The sequence below is a fragment of the Musca autumnalis genome, unplaced genomic scaffold (assembly GCF_047663935.1).
Source record: "Musca autumnalis isolate F117 unplaced genomic scaffold, ASM4766393v1 scaffold_4, whole genome shotgun sequence".
Classification (NCBI taxonomy): domain Eukaryota; kingdom Metazoa; phylum Arthropoda; class Insecta; order Diptera; family Muscidae; genus Musca; species Musca autumnalis.
This window is the reverse complement of record NW_027411977.1, coordinates 27,098,672-27,115,327: the sequence shown is the minus strand read 5'-3', so window position 1 is coordinate 27,115,327 and position 16,656 is coordinate 27,098,672. Positions and strand designations below refer to the sequence as shown.

Sequence of the window (16,656 nt, the reverse complement as noted above, 5' to 3'; positions counted from 1 at the left end):
GCCAAGCCAAACCAACGGAGATTACTGAACCAATGATCAGTCAATGAGTAGAAAATTAATGAACAGATTTTACCCAACATTTTCCATGTTTCAGTTATCAGAATAAACGCAAGAAAAGCTAGAATAGCACGAGTTTTCCAGCGTGTATTGTAGATGTTTGGGATATCTATGCAAATATCTTTCCCATCTTTCAATTTGAGCCCACCTAATTTCGGTGGATTAATTCTTGACTCCGATCAAAGTGTTTGCCGTCAATGTGTAGCGAACTTAAAACACACACACCAATAGGCAAAAGTTTATTCATTCCTGCTACAGGTAAAATATTGAGAAAAAAACTCCACATACATAAATTAAATTATCCACAAGTTCAAGTACGGCTGAAGGGATGTCTTTTCTATGTCTTCGAACAGGATACCATGGTTGTTAAATGTAATTGTCGTGCTGTACTTTGTTCCTGTATCCATTCCGATGTTCGGATACTGTGGACCTGCTTTCCATGGAGGGGAGATGTAATCCTTAAATTTTCTTCACCCAGCAGAAGGGAGATCAGTACGATTCATAAATACCTAAGATTCACTTCTGCCGACCTTCTTGGCTGACTTCGGTAACGACACCACCCAAATTACTTTCCAGGCTTTAGGTTGACCACATTCATAAGGTACATAACTTCACCCAGTTGCTTAAGCACTCCTTTTGGACCTGGCACTTACTGGGTGCTCTATGAACTATCATACTTCTGTTATCCCTTTGGGTCTTCAGGCACTGCTATGTTGTTTAAAGTTATGACCGTACCTTTTGTGCAGCTTTCGAGAGCGACTTAGTTGTTGCACAATATTTTCTACATTTTTTCTACACTTGATTTAAGAGAGAGAGAGTTTATTAACTATGGAGTCACAAAGAAACTTATCACATACATATATCATATCACTGCAGCTGATGAAAAATATTACCGCAATTTTAATATCTTAATTAATATCTAAATTATTTCGAATTTTTATGAAATCTCTGCAACATACCACAGTATTAAGTCGATTTTACTAACGAAATTAAAAACGTTTCTTTTATTGCATATTTTTCTTCAATATGTATTACAAAAAAAAAATGAACACTAATAGTAGTTATAACAATGAAAATAGGAGCTTTCTTAGCAACGACTTACAACTAAACATGGTTTATAATAACATCAATTTATAAGGTTCTATATAAACTTTGGTATTATTACCATCTTTCGATTTCAAATTATACGGTTGTGTGGTTTCATCAAAGAAAGCTTCAAGTTTTGAATCAATTTTAGTTTGAGCTTTAATTTCAGCTGGTAAAACAATGTAAAAAACGTCATTGTTATTTGCACATTCTTTATCATTGCATTCCTCACTATCCACTTGTACATGGGCCACATGAATATTGTGCTGAACTTCCAATTTTAGTATACGCAAAATAAGATCATTTCTTAAACCATACTTTTTGTCATGCTTGAAATATTTGGCATCAGTTTTAGCTTTGATCAAGGCGCGATTGTATATTTCCATATAACCTCCGGGTAAACATTTTTTAGAAGATTTTCTTGGGGACTTCTTAGGAGAGTTATTCTTCATTGAATTCTCTTTTTCGATTAACCCAATCATAAGATCAAATTCGGAGGGTCGCTTTCGTGGCGATGGTGTATTCGAAGGGGTATTTATAATCTGGGTAGGTTGGGGTGAACTACAAACAAAAGATCTATCATTTGCGAGACTACTGAAGGGTTCTTCGTCCGATGCCAAAACAGACATATTTAAATCATTGTTCATTGCCTTCGATGTCTGAGATCGTGTTTTTATTTTACTGCTCGATGGTGTTGATGTGCCTGTTCTTTTACGAGGAGACGTCCTTCTTTTTGGTGAAGAACTCATTTTAGTGATAGTAATGTCTAGAGGTTTATATCTAGACATAATTTCTTTTTTCGAACGTTTCGACGAATTCAAGCCACCACTTGATGTAAACGAAGATTTTCTTCTTCTTACAGAATTAGAATGCTGCGATGTATCCTCTTCACCTGATTCAATAGAGGACTCATCAGATGACATTTTTGTTCGTAAGCGTGGAGTTATGCTATTAACGCTGGACACAATTGATGAACTTGAACAGGGCAAAGACAATTGCAACTCTTCACTGGGTTGTGTTAGGGGTTCTTGTTTAATGACAATCGGTCTTGGCATCAAACCATCATCATCATCACTATCATCTTCTGGCGGTGTGCACATAATCTCACCATTTCGTATCCATCGACCGTTAGTGGATTCTTGCTGATGTTGTTGCGGTTGTTGCGGTGTGGAAGAGCTAACATTTTGCTGTAAATTCCTACGTATCTTTGTTAGCTTTAGAGGTAATTTAAAGGATCGTCTTATTTGTACAAACGCATGTTTTCTGGGTGTCAAATTCTCATCATCACTGAAAGTTTCTATAGACTCATCCGGTTCGGTGGCGGAAGATGTATTTAGTCTTGATTTAACGCTGTGTTTAGCCGTCCTCTTGGACTTTTTGGAGACATCTGGTGGTATATTATATTCCTTAAATATATTTCTACAGGCAGAGCGCATAATTACTTTCCTATTAGCTTTTGTTGGCACCTAAAACGTGTTATTTCAATAATACTTTATTTGCCCTAAAAATATAAATAAAACTTTCCAGGGTTCAATTGATTGAAAAATCTTCTTCTCAGGGTTTTGCAGATGGAAAAAACAAACCTTTTCCAAACAGATGTTATAGCTCATTCAGACTAGCCATAAAACCTCAACTGGATTTAATAAATCCAGTACAAATCTCATTGCATTTAGATATACATTTGGAGGATCTAAATGACAGTCAGCTGATTTTTGTTCATAGCACAATTACCAAGGTAGATGCATGAGCCCATCTGATCGAATTTGAAACGTCAAAAGAAGTTGTTGTGAATTGAATTCGTCTCAAAAAAATGTCAATTCCATAGTATATACGTCAAATAAATCGTAGTTCTAAATCCACTGGATTTTATTTGACGTATATTGTAGGGGTTTGACAGTTTAAATCATAGTATAACTTCATAGTCTAATACCCCGGTTACACTATTGAAGGTTAACCCACTGGGTTTAATAGATCCAGTGGGTTAATCTTTGCTGGTTACACTTAGCTTTTTGAGGATATAAACTGTCAGCTGATGTTTGTTTACGTATACATACAAAATAACCAATAAAGTCGTGTGTTAAGGCCTGTGTACATAAGCTGCCTTGCCTGCTTACCTTGCTTACTTCTGATAAAAGAATAAAAATGAAAAGGGCAACCCAGTTCGAAATTTCCTCGGCCTTCTTTATTCTTTTATTTTTATTATGTCAAAAATGAAGCAGGAAAGCAAGGCAATCAGGCAGAGCAGCTTATGTACGCAGGCCTTTACACTTTTACAATTTCTGGTATAAGATATCGTCCCTTCTCTGCTCATATTGGTATATTTTACACACAGGGATACATTTTTGTATCATGGTATCAAGCCATGGTAGAACAAGAAAAGGTAGCAGCAATACCCAGCTGACTGAACTGGGTTGTAGTGTTAGTGTCAAATTCCATACGACATTTTATGTATTTATGTCCCAATTTACATTAGGCGAGTTTACTTGCGGCAATTGTCAGTTTGTTGGTGAGAGAGGGTGCTGAGAGGCAAAGGGTTACCATATGCCTCACCTCTCTCTCCTACAAAATGACAATTGCCGTAAGTAAACTCGCCCAATGTAAATTGGGACTTATTCTATGTTCGATGTATATTAGGGATATATATTTTTGAAGAACAAATTTATTCATCAGAAAAAAAACTATTTCCCATAAAGACGGCTTCATATCATTGACATGTAACCTCTTCCAGATCCGAACGACATGCCGCACACTAAAACACCGCTTAAAGAGGCGGTACAATATTTGTTAATATGTGTGATATTTTGTTAAACTTGAAAAGAATAAAGCCCTAATAAACATGAGATATTTTGTTTTCAAAAGCAAACGATTGAAACAGCTTCTCTTTTTTCAATCAATTACCAGCGACCCGAAACATTTTTGCAAGTATTCTACTTTCTGCGAGAAATTATGCATTTAGTGGAATGATATGGAAACAATCAAACGAGTTTTCATTCATGTTTTTCAAAATATTCAATCAAATGTGAAAAATTATTAGTTTTTTAAATTCCAATAATTTATAGGCATTTCCTTGTTTTGTTTACATGTACGTTGACACTAAGGTTTACAAACAAAAACAAATTTCAATGTGGTTGTTGTTGAGTTGTATTTGTTGTAGTATTGACTTTACCTTATATTTGTTCTACCATGGTATCAAGCGTACTTTTTCTTAAAAAAGTGTCTAATGAAAAAAATAAATAATTTTATGATTTTCAAAAAACTTTAGATTTATTAACTCCATAAAATCGCATGCGACCAATCGTAAACGTGTAAGCCACGACAAACTCAGTTGCAAAAACAGTTGCAACTTTTGGTACTTTTTGAGTAGAGTTGGATTTTTTTGCATAAATACCGAATACAACACTGTATTTTTAGTGGATTTGTGCCGGATTTAAAATAAACCCAGCCACGAGAAGGTTTAATTTTTGTATGGTAAATCTGGTCAAATTTGACCAGATTAAGCAATAAATCCTATTGAAGTGGGTTAACCCGGCAAAAAGCTGTAGTGTAACCGTGCTATAACAGGAGTTTTATTGTTTAAAGGCCTCGTCACAGTAATGTTTGGTTTACATTCGGCGTCTTTTCGTGATTTCGAAGGCGTTCCGTGATTTCGCGCTGAATCATGCAAAATTTATCATGATTTCGCATACAAAAATGAAATCATCTCATTTCGTGATTTCAGCGAAATCAACATCGAAATCACAGTATACATGATAGACAACCCTGTTTTTGCCTAAAAAAGTACCAAAAGTTGCAGCACTTTTCACGTATCACAATAAACAAGGTAGATGGTCAATTGCTGCAACAAAATAATTTGTATCAAAATTTGTAAACAATGTGAAAAAAGTATTAAATTACTTTGTTACAATGCTATTTTTCATTGTGTTCTCGTACTTTTTTAATGGTAATGTTAGAAAAAAGAGCGAATTGTCAAAAACTGCTTCCCAATACAAATTTCTTAAAAAATACGGGAACGAAAAAATGACGGAAATTGCAAAAACTGCAGCAGAAATTTCAAAATCAAAGTATCAGCTATCGTATTTGGATGATAGTGAACATGTTGCTGGTGTCTACTATGCCAAATTGTATGACAGAAAACAGGAAAATAGGGTGTTATTCGGCGCTATTTTTGTTTAAAGAATAGTGCAAATCTTGCTAGATTTCGGAGTACGGGAACGCATTTTTAGCACTAAGCGGGAAAACTGCTGCAAGTATTCATATTTTGCAAGTTCTGAACACAAATTTTGTCTATCAAAATTTATTATTATGATGTATCAACGATAAAATCATTTGTTAGTACTACACAATTTATACGATATATAGATAATTTTACGATAATTTTCGAAATAAAGTTGTAAAGTTCTATATTGTCGTATATTTTTGATGACTAATTCAATTTACAACAACTTGTTTTGAAAATTCATGTTCGATCAACTGCGCATATGCATCTACCTTGATTATTGTATTATGTTCGAAACCAACAAAAAAATAAGTGTAAACACCGGGGTGTATTTCAGGATTTCGTGAAATCCAGTGGATTTTAGAGCGCAAGTGTAAACTTGGCATAAGAGGATTTCTGCGATAATTAATTAAGTTGCATGTTCTTCCGGCTTTAAGTCAAAAGTCAAAGCATACGAAAATTGTGTTTCAGCACACATCCAGCTGCGTAGAGATACGGTTTACATTTACGAAATCCACTGGGTTTCAAATGTCAATTCCTTTCCTTATATTTTAAATAAATCCTCATAAAGAAGCAATTCACCGATGCATCCACCTTGTTTCTTATGTAAGCTTGCAAATTGTTGTATTTTCTAGCAACATGTTGCAGGAAACAGTGTTGTATACGAGGATTAATGCCGGATTTAACCTTCTTTATGAGGATTTATTTGACGTTTGCGCTATGGACATTTGAAATCTAAACCCACTGGGTTAATCCAGTTAAGTGTAACCGGGGTATTACCGCCAAGTTGCATGTCAACGTCTCATCGCCGACGTTTTCATTGAACATTAACCTGTCAATCTGGCAACACCGATTTCCTCTACAGGTGTGTTGTGTTTATGTCTAACAGCTGATCAACGAATTGGAAACCAGATTTTGACAATTTTTAAGCCGTTAAAGAGTTTGCTTGAGTCGAGTTTCACTGTTACAGGTGTTAACATTAACGCGTTTCCGTGTCAAAGTTCCGTTCGTACGAATCTAAAACAAAATATTGCCACAAAGAAGAAAATAAAAAACAAACGATTACATAGTCCACATTACATTATTGCAAAACAAAATGCAGTCAAGCAAAATATTGGTGTCAAATTGGAGAAAATCCATTCAAGTACAAGTGAATAGAAATTTGGCAATCAATAGACATTTGAAATCAAGTCCTGTACTATTTACGAACAAAACTTTCACTTTCGAACAACAACAAGAAGCATTGTCGTCTTCTCAACAGCAAACACAAAAACGTTGGTCAACAACTGTTGCAATCAACAATACCAGCAGCAACTCGGTAAAACCATCTCCACCAAAACATGACTGGGATCGTGCTGTTAGCGAAGCAGAACGTATTGTTGGCTATCCCACATCCTTTTTAAGTTTACGCTGGCTACTAAGCGACGAAATAGCAAATGTGGCATTGTATTTGCGTAAATTAGTTGGTAGCAGTCATCCTCTGTTAAAGACAGCCAAGTAAGTTGGACAGGTTTAGTAAATAACTACCTACCTACCTACTAGTTTAGAGCAGATGAAGATGTGTCTGTTGTTCATATGTAGTACTATATGAATGAACGAACACATGAAGTGTGGTTGATGAGCATGATTGCGACATTCATTTATGTGTGAATGGAATGTAAATGTGCGCATTTAACCATTGTTTACACAAAATCGTCTTCTTTTGTTGTTGTTATTATTTATATAATGTATGAGCTAGACTTTGTGGTATGAAGGTGGCTTAACATTCAACAAAGACAGCGTTTTAAAAAAAATGGCTTTATACCTAGGCTTGGCCAAGATGACATTTATTAAATCTTGTTCGCGATTATTTCGCCTTCCGGGTGCAATTGTGGTTGGTAGAATATAAGCATACTTGAAGTAGAATAAATTCTTGAGAAAAACCTCAAGCTTAGCCTAATTATATTTTCATGTTCCAGGTGCCTCGAGAGAATCTAAATCAGTCGTTGTAAAATTTGTTGATGCGCCAATTGACCTAATTGCAGAAACAAGTTTATAATTTCGAAATCATAATCTTGTAATACAAATCTATGCACTAATACATGCATATGATATTTAAATATCTTAACTTACTTAATCGTTGGGTTGAGCTCTCAAGGTTAATAGAGTCTAAATTTATTCGCTTCTATAATCATACAAAAATGACTGTTGATGTAGTGCTAAGCTTCATTGTTTTGGCGCTATATTTTTTAACAACGTTGACAAATAAAATTATTTGCATGGAAAATTTGAACTGTTTATACTTGTATGTTCCGTCCTTGCATTTTATTGCACATTACAAATAATTGTTGCATTCCACATCACTGAAGGTATAATTTAATAAGATTGTTTTGACCCAAAAACTAAACTATTAATCCATCCAAATATTTATTTTAGAGCCCATTAAAGCCTAGAAAATATTCCTATTACAAAAGTCGTCGGTTGTAATTGTTATTTTGGCTTTATGCCAAAATTTGGACCTGTAGTGAGAACTGTTTACTTAAAAAAATGTATTACATTAGCTTCCTAAAGAGAAACTCCAAACAGAGAATGTAGCTAAGATTTCGAAATACATAGAACCCGGAATATAAACTTACAGGCAAACTCTCTCCCCTACTGGTAACAATATACATAAATATGTATATACACATTCTCCTATCTTCTAACAGAACAAGCACCTTCGGCCTGCTCCCTCACGGCATTGAAGTCAATACAATGCTATTAAAGTCTGGATGTACAATTTATCAGTTTGAACTTTGAAGGTCCATGTCTGGGGAAGTATGGACTTCCGAAACAAGAAATATGTATACTATATAGCTGTAATCAGAGCTCCAAGGTGATGAGTCCCAAATAGAGTTCCTCATCAACAGCAACCACAGTGCCATTTCCTGACTCGGAGATAAGTCAACGAAATAGCGGATTCTAAGAACCCATGCAGGTTAAAATAGTCATGGCAGGTAGACAAAAGTGGAATTCAGAGGAAAGGGCGTATCGCAGGAAGTGTTATCTCTCCCGTTCTAAGTAACTTTTACGTTTATAATTTGCCTGTCCCTTCAGACGGCGTAAAATATAAGCAGATAACTGCACCATTGTGACCAACGAAGTGAGCATCACCGAACTGGTGGCGCTAAAATCTACAGTAACCATCTTCACGTCATGAACAAATGAGGTAAGGAGGATATTGGAAATCAAGGTTAGAGCCAGGTCAATACCAACATTCTCAAAATACCAACAGGTCAATACCAACATTCTCAAAAACTCAAAATTACTTGGAGAAATCTTCTCGAATCATGTTGTCGTTGTAAAATCCAAATTCCAAAAATGAAATAAGGAATTCAAAGCCACCTTGGGCAACACTTGGGGCGAGAACATGGAGATTTTGTTCACTACATATAAAGCTGTTAGCCGCTCAGGACTAAAATATGCAAACACAGTTTGGACCTAAGTGGAAGTCGTTACAAATGCCTACCAGATGTCGAGTTTGACCCTACGCATCACTAGGCAAGGACGCTGCCAGTGCAACAACCAACCACCATATTGCGGGATCGGATTAATCCACTTGGCACATCAGTATGAACATCCAGCTTTAAAGTGGCAACCTTTCTGCAGCTCCGCGTTCAAGTCCCACTATCCCACCAAATAAACAGTACAATCCAGTAATCTAAATCATGCACACATCGGACACACTACGCTCAACAACTTAATATCCTCTATATACATCTTTTTGAAATGCAGGGAAACCAACAAAAACGAACCAGACGAACAAGAACTACGGATCAATTCCCTTGAAGGTAGTTCTATGTATAGGAGTGTTGAGAAGATTCGCGTCAGTGTGCAAAACATCAACCCATCTTGTGTTACATATCGCCACACCACACTGCCCTCTTTAACTGCTCAGTCGAACCTCCTAAACTTCTAAATGTTTGTATTCTGAATTCAGAAAAAATAGATGAATGTTTTTAACTGCTCTAATTAATCATTTAAAAGACTTCTGCCCACAAAATACATACGAAGGGACTTTTATTTCCTGGAAGATCTTTGAAACTGAAGGTCATTACCTGATATAAGAAACCTTTATAATCTTCAAAGGTTTTAAATTAAAGGTAGAAGACATATAGATATTCTGTAAAGACACATATTACTGGACTATACTATGTTGTTATTAGGTCGTTGTAGGCTAGTAGAATCTGCAAGATTTTGTTATCTTCCATATTGATTTTATTCCAAAAATAACATAATTTTCTCCTTCATTCTAGGGGCCTTTTATATAATGGCAAAAATACCATGCAAGCCTGGGGCCTTATAGTCCTACTTATATCCAAAGCTGCCGGTCATGCTCCATCTGTACCAGATATGGAACAAGATAAAAGTGCTGGTGTTTTACATAGTCAAAGAGGTTTAGTTGAGGTAACCGAAATGATACGTATCTCTCATCTGATACACAATGTAAGTTGCATTATTTAAATACACAAAATTACAACAAAAAAACTAACAAATGTTTATTTAATTTTTTTTCCAGAGTTTAGTTAACCTTCAAAGATCAACAAAAGCTAGTCAAGATAGTTCTTCATATGACGACATGACATTTGGCAATAAAATTGGTCTATTGATTGGTGATTATCTTCTAAGTCATTCCAGTGCAGAGATGGCCAATTTGAGAAATCAAGTTGTAGTTGAAATTATTTCATCCACTGTGCGTGACTTTTCCGAATCGGAGTTTATAGGTGAACGAGATGAACAAAATAATCCCTTGCCATCACGGCCTGGCACTAAACCATTACAACAACAAACGAGCAAAACTATAAGCACAACTGATATTGATTTTTGTCGTGAAGATGTTCTAAAGCCAATGAACATTAACAAATATTTGGGTGATCCAGAAAAGGAGTGGGAGGCACGTAACATCTTAAATGTTGGAAGTTTGCTGGGTAAATCTTGTTCGGCTTCGTTGCTGTTGGCTCAACAAAGTGAAGAATTACAAAAGAAGGCATATTTGTTTGGAAAACACTTATCGTTGGCATGGCAGGCTTGCATTGATGCTGAGCCTTTTCAACTATCATCACTTCCATATGGTAAGCATCCACATGTTATTGCAAAACGTATATTCTAACACCTTTCTCATTTTAAATTACATTGCAGACACCACATTCAGCTTAGTAAGTGCCCCGGTATTATTCCATTTGGAATATGATCCAAAACTTTATGACGAAATTGAAAAAGGCAAAGTTTGTGTCGACAATGTTGACTACAACAAAATTCATCAAGCTATTTTACAAGGACCTGGTTTGGAGAAAACAAAGCAATTGCAACGTAAACACACAACGGCAGCTCTAAAAGTACTTGAAAGTTTTCCCAATAACGATGCAAGAAAAGCATTGGAAAACATCATCTTAGCTATGCAGGATTTGTAAACTACCTATAAGATCAACCTTTTTTATTAGTACGTAGTTTTAGTAATTTATAACTGTAAAGACAAAAATTATTTTATTGTTGTGTTTTTGTAATTTATAACGAAATAAACAAAAAGACACATTAGTATTTATTTACAAAACAATTCCACAAATTCACTTTTTCTATGACTTTGTAATTTTCAACAAAACTAAATGCTTACAACGTTCGTATTTGAAATACTGAGGAAAATCTGTTTCTATATATTTAAAAGTCCAGGGTTTGTGCAGAGTTTGTTTAAGAAAATATTCAAACATTGGCGCCACAGCATCCATTTCTGAAAATGTGAAAACATATCGTTTTTCCAGGGCCACAAATATTTCTTTCTTTCTCCCACTTATTTCTTCTCGTTGAAAAATTGCATCAATTACCTTGATGAACGCATTTGTGAGGTCATCATCGTATATAACGTCAGCTGCTACCACAATGTCACTCTCATCAATGGCCATCAATAAGTCTCTTGAATATTCACTCACAGGTTTCATGAAATCATATTCCATCACGTCAATTTTCTTGGTATCACATAATTTTTGATTCAGCTTAACATTGTTTCTAATCAAGTCCAAAATACCGCCAATATCAACATCAGTGCACACAACTTTGTTCACATACAGGGCAGCAGCAAGGCTAGTCAAGCCAACACCTGCACCCAATTCCATAAGGTTTTTATCTTTGAATTCGTAACGCCTGTGAAAGATGTAATCCGCTAATAATAAGGCACCTCTCCATACCTGGAGACCAACAAGTTTTATTTCCGTGGCCTCCGAATGTAGTAATTCAATTATGCCACATTTTTCTCGTTTCCTTGCAACAACCAAATCCCCATCTTTATCCACGGTTGTTGAAACCTTCCCTTCCACCTCCTCTTGTTCATCAGCGGGATAAACAAATTCAAATTTCGATGTTACCTTGCCATCCTTTCCCTTAATAGGTTTGAAATTTGTTTCCTTATATATTTCTGAGGTTACTGTATACATGCTTGTGAACTTGAACTTGGGATGAAGAATTTTATGTAACAATTTCGCCTATGTTTTTGTTTATTAAACATTTTTACATATATTTTTGCCAACGGATGAAGTGAATTGTGTCGTCCTCACAGACAACGAAGCAATCGATTTTAACGTCGACGGCGGCGCTTCACTTGTAAGCAGTGTTGCCAGAAGTACCAATTTATAGTCATTTTGCCGATTTTTAACAAACTTCTTTGTTACGACAAACTATAGGCTGTTTAAATTACAGCTTTTTGCTAGGTTAAAACGGCGTTTCCATTGGATTTGAACTACCAATTCGTTTGTGTATACGTCAAATGATATCTCATCAGAAACTTGTTGCATTTCATTAGTTTAGGCAATCGAGTAGATTTAGCAAATGTAACCTAGCATTAACCTTCTCTCCCCCCCTAAATCCTTCAAAAAAGTTTTGAAAAATTATACTGCTATACAAAAGTTAAAAAAAATTGCAGATGGTCTGATCTACTATTTTTATTTTATAACGGCAAATGAGTGACTAATATTTTTCTATTTTTTTTTTTTTAAAGTAGTTAACCTAACCGTTTGTTAACCACTTTTAAAAAATATAGCTTATGGTTATATAGTTACGGTTATTGAAGTGTAAAAACGCATAAAAACAGGAAAATGCTTTTCCTCGAGTTCTAGGCTCCTCAGAAGATACCAAACAGTATAATTTATTTCTTATTTCATAATATTTAATTTATTATTTGCAAGTATGCTTTCGAAAATTGGAAAAAACCAATGAATTCGGTTGAAATGAAATTATTGTCCAATCGATGAAAACAGTTTACCAGTTCTTTGTAGTGGCTAAACTAGTAATCCTACAAAAAATTTTTAAAATCGGGTCAAATTTTAATATTAGCTATATAAAGGGTCCATGGGAACTTTGAGGCCCCAGTGGCACGTGTTAACATATTCCGATTGAGCTCAAACTTTGGCAATCTTAATTTTTAACTGAACTAACCATTTTAGGAGGTTACCGCATAAAAAATCCGACTTGGATTTTTAAACCACTCTAGTATACATATTTTTGATCAGAATAAAATTCAGAGTCGATACAGTCATGTCAGTCAGTCTGTCGAAATTAAAATCGGTCCAAATTATTATATCGGTCCAAACTTAGTTTAACTTAGAAGAGGACCATATTTTTATTATTATATTACATAAATCGAGTTATAGCTCATTGGACAAAATTTATCTTGTTCTAAGAATTTTTTTGGCTGGGGAGCCAAGATTACGAGAGTATTTCGTGTAAATTGAAAGAATTGTTAGAAAATTTATTATTTGATATAAGTTTTGAATTATATAATATATAAACTCAGGTAGTCTTTGTCATGTATACAAATTATTTGGCCTTTAAGGCTTTATGTTATACAAATATGAATAAATAAATAAATAAATAAATAAATTATTTGTGATGTCAAAATGTGTTACATAGATATTTTTGTGTAAACATTGAAAACGGTTTTATTTAAGAAAGCATAAATGAAATTTTTTAAAGTATGTTTGGACCATGGTACAATCCATGGTACAATGAAGTAGAGGTCAAATCTGACCAGATTTGCCATACAAAAATTAAATCCTCTCACGACAGGGTTTATTTTAAATCCGGCACAAATCCACCAAAAATACAGTGTTGTATTCGGTATTTGTGCAAAAAAATCCAACTCTACTCAAAAAGTACCAAAAGTTGCAACTGTTTTTGCAACAGAGTTTGTCGTGTTTTACACGTTTACGATTGGTCGCATGAGATTTTATGGAGTTAATGAATCTAAAGATATTTGAAAATCATAAAATTATTTATTTTTTTAAATTAGACACTTTTTTAACAAAAAGTACGCTTGATACCATGATACAAAAGTGTATCCCTGTGTGAAAAATATACCAATATGAGCAAAGAGGGGACCATATCTCATACGAGAAATTGTAAAAGTGTAAAACACGACTTTATTATTTATTTTGTATGTATACGTAAACAAACATCAGCTGACAGTTTATATCCTCGAAAAGCTAAGTGTAACTAGCAAAGAATAACCCACTAGATCTATTAGACCCAGTGGGTTAACCTTCAATAGTGTAACCGGAGTATTAGGCCATAAAAAGAAAAAAATGTAATCAGCTGTTAGCTGTGGTCTACCTTTACTTTATTCTACCATGGTACAATCATTACAAGGTAGCATGGTACAATAATACAGGTAGCATTATCATGCCAGCTGATGGTAACATAATGTGTCAACTGCATTGAATTGATGTCAAATTTTGACACCTTATGTTACCAACAATTGCCGATGCGGCTACCTGTGTGTTTGTACCATGCAAGGTAGGCCATAGCAAACAGCTGATTACAATTTTTTCTTGTGGTCCGCCTATTGTGTCAAAACAGTTTTGAAGTTGTTTGTTTGTATACATTGATTGACAAGTAATTCAAAATCAAATAAAAAAGAAAAAGTAAAACACACCAGAAATGTTATTGTGCCTGAAATGGACACTTCTTGGAACTATACCAGAAGCCTTACGACACTCCAATGATTCCTAGTTGATTGGTAAGGCCAAATATTTGTTTTCTGTTTTATTTTTAACCGATTTATATATTTTGCAGATAGTTTGAACTGATGGATAGATGGATGGATCTTACGGATGGATTTCTCCAGGTACAGGTTAGGCCCTTAAGGACATTATGACGTTGGTGGCGGTATAGTTGATGAAGACTATTGCGGCAATTTTGGTGTGGTGCTCTTTAATCATGATGTAGGATTTGAAGTGAAACATTGTGATCGAATTGGGCTGTTAATATGTGGGTGAAGATTTTTACCTGAACTGGAACAAATGGACAAATTGGAAGAGACTAAAGCTGAAAACAGATACAACGTTTGATTAAAGTTTTGCGTTGGGCGTTGACAAAAAAACAACAACAACAACCTGCAAAATATTATTACTTGAAGTAGTTTACCCGTTCAGTGCTAAAAATGATTTCCCGTACTCCGAAATCTAGCAAGACTTGCACTTCTCTTTAAACAATAACAGCGCCGAATAACACTCTATTCTCCTATTTTCTGCTATACAATTTTGGCATATTAGAAACTAGCAGCATGTTCGTCGGCATCTAACTACGATAGCTGATACGTTTATTTTGACATTTCTGCTTGAGTTTTTGCAATTTCCGTCATTTTTCCGTTCCCGTCTTTTTTAAGAAATTCGCTCTTTTTTCTAACATAACCACTAAAAAGTAGGGGAACACAATGAAAAACAGCATTTTAACAAAGTAATTTCATATTTTTTCACATTGCTTACAAATTTTGATAATAAAATTTTTTGTTGCAGCAACTGACCATCTACCTTGTTTATTGTGATACGTGAAAAGTGTTGCAACTTTTGGTACTTTTTCAGGCAAAAGCAGGGTTGTATATCATGTGTACTGTGATTTCGCTGAAATCACGAATTGAGATGATTTCATTTTTGTATGCGAAATCATGATAATTTTTGCTTGATTCCGCGCGAAATCACGAAACGCCTTCGAAATCACGAAAAGACGCCGAATGTAAACCAAACATAATTGTGCCATGGTGGAAACATTCAAATTGAAAATGTTTTCCAAAATATTCAATCAAATGTGAAAAATTATTAGTTTTTTACATGGTATAAGTAAAGAGGTAGATTTAAATGAAAAAAATCTATAGAACCCTTGTTTTTCTTGAATTCCTAAAACTTCAAAATAAAAGCAACAAGTGGGTTTGTTTACAATGTATTTTTTGAGCATTTTATAAAAAACGCGAAAAATGAATGAAGTGTTAAGCTTTCTCCACATAATCGAGTTGTGAATATGATAAACTGATTGTTTCAATGCAAATCTCACCAATTTCTTCCATACAAATGGTCTAAAAACAATTTTAAAAATCATTGAATTCGATTGTTTTTAAAATTGTTTGGCAGATTATTCAAACACCACACAGACATACACAGTTTGTTTATATTGTTTCGAAGTTTTAGGCATACTCGAATGAAAAAATTTAAATTGACATAAAGCTTTGGCTAACCTTTCTTATTAAACCATGGTTTTTTAAATTCAAATAATTTATAGACATTTCCTTATTTTGTTTACATATACGTTTGGCACTAATGCTAAGTTTACATTTACGAAATCCACTCGATTTCATCTGTCAATTCCATAGCTCAAACGTCAAATCAAATCTCATCTGAAATCCATTGGATTTCATTTGACGTTTAACCTATGGATTTGACAGATGAAATCGAGTGGATTTCGTAAATGTAAACATAGCATAACACTATAAACAAAAACAAATTTCTATGTGGTTGTTGTTGAGTTGTATTTGTTACCATTTTTAACCAACAAAGCGTTCTTTAACCCCGAAAAGTGGCAAAGCTGGAAGCAATTTTTAAGAGAGTGAAGCTGAAAACAGATACAACGTTTGATTAAAGTTTTGCGTTGGGCGTCGAGAAAATAACAACAACAACAGGGCGACGACGATACCAAAGTCCAGCGTTTATCTGTTTGTCGGCATATATTTCAAATGAATTTGAATTTTTCGGCATCATGCCCAACAGTGTAAAAACGGCCAAAACGACACAAAACTTTACCCAAACGTTGTATGTGTTTCCAGCTTGAGAGAGAGCGAAAATAGCTTTCTCTTCTACCGAAGGCTACCAGCAAAATTTCTGCAGGTAAAAAATGGCAGAACTGATTTTTCGACTTTTGTTTGACGATTATTTCGCAATGAAGAAGAAAATGGACGAAAAACAGAAGAAAAAGTAGAACGCTGACAAGACTAAATTTAAAACTGTGAAATAAAAGACGAAAATTGA

General features: G+C 34.6%; 2 protein-coding genes across 2 annotated transcripts; one reads left to right on the top strand and one right to left on the bottom strand.

Annotated features, from left to right (window-relative positions):
- Window positions 1–6,169: 6,169 nt before the first annotated feature.
- Pdss2 (Decaprenyl diphosphate synthase subunit 2) lies at window positions 6,170–10,931 on the top strand. Its single transcript, XM_073987883.1, has 4 exons — window positions 6,170–6,856; window positions 9,634–9,823; window positions 9,897–10,449; window positions 10,517–10,931. Exons 1-4 carry the CDS (start codon window positions 6,456–6,458, stop codon window positions 10,786–10,788), a joined length of 1,416 nt encoding a protein of 471 aa, XP_073843984.1. The 5' UTR covers window positions 6,170–6,455; the 3' UTR covers window positions 10,789–10,931.
- Window positions 10,932–10,983: 52 nt separating this feature from the next.
- Window positions 10,984–11,954, bottom strand: LOC141404351 (methyltransferase-like protein 22). Its single transcript, XM_073987884.1, has 2 exons — window positions 11,197–11,954; window positions 10,984–11,102 (listed from the first exon to the last, which is right to left on the bottom strand). Exons 1-2 carry the CDS (start codon window positions 11,800–11,802, stop codon window positions 11,025–11,027), a joined length of 684 nt encoding a protein of 227 aa, XP_073843985.1. The 5' UTR covers window positions 11,803–11,954; the 3' UTR covers window positions 10,984–11,024.
- Window positions 11,955–16,656: the final 4,702 nt, after the last annotated feature.

Coding starts and splice junctions, on each gene's coding strand:
- Pdss2 (XM_073987883.1), top strand. CDS start 6,456: ATGCAGTCAAGCAAAATATTGGTGTCAAATTGGAGAAAATCCATTCAA. Junction 6,857..9,633: donor CCTCTGTTAAAGACAGCCAA/GTAAGTTGGACA, acceptor CCTTCATTCTAG/GGGCCTTTTATATAATGGCA. Junction 10,450..10,516: donor ACTATCATCACTTCCATATG/GTAAGCATCCAC, acceptor ATTACATTGCAG/ACACCACATTCAGCTTAGTA.
- LOC141404351 (XM_073987884.1), bottom strand. CDS start 11,802: ATGTATACAGTAACCTCAGAAATATATAAGGAAACAAATTTCAAACCT. Junction 11,103..11,196: donor TCACAAATGCGTTCATCAAG/GTAATTGATGCA, acceptor TCACATTTTCAG/AAATGGATGCTGTGGCGCCA.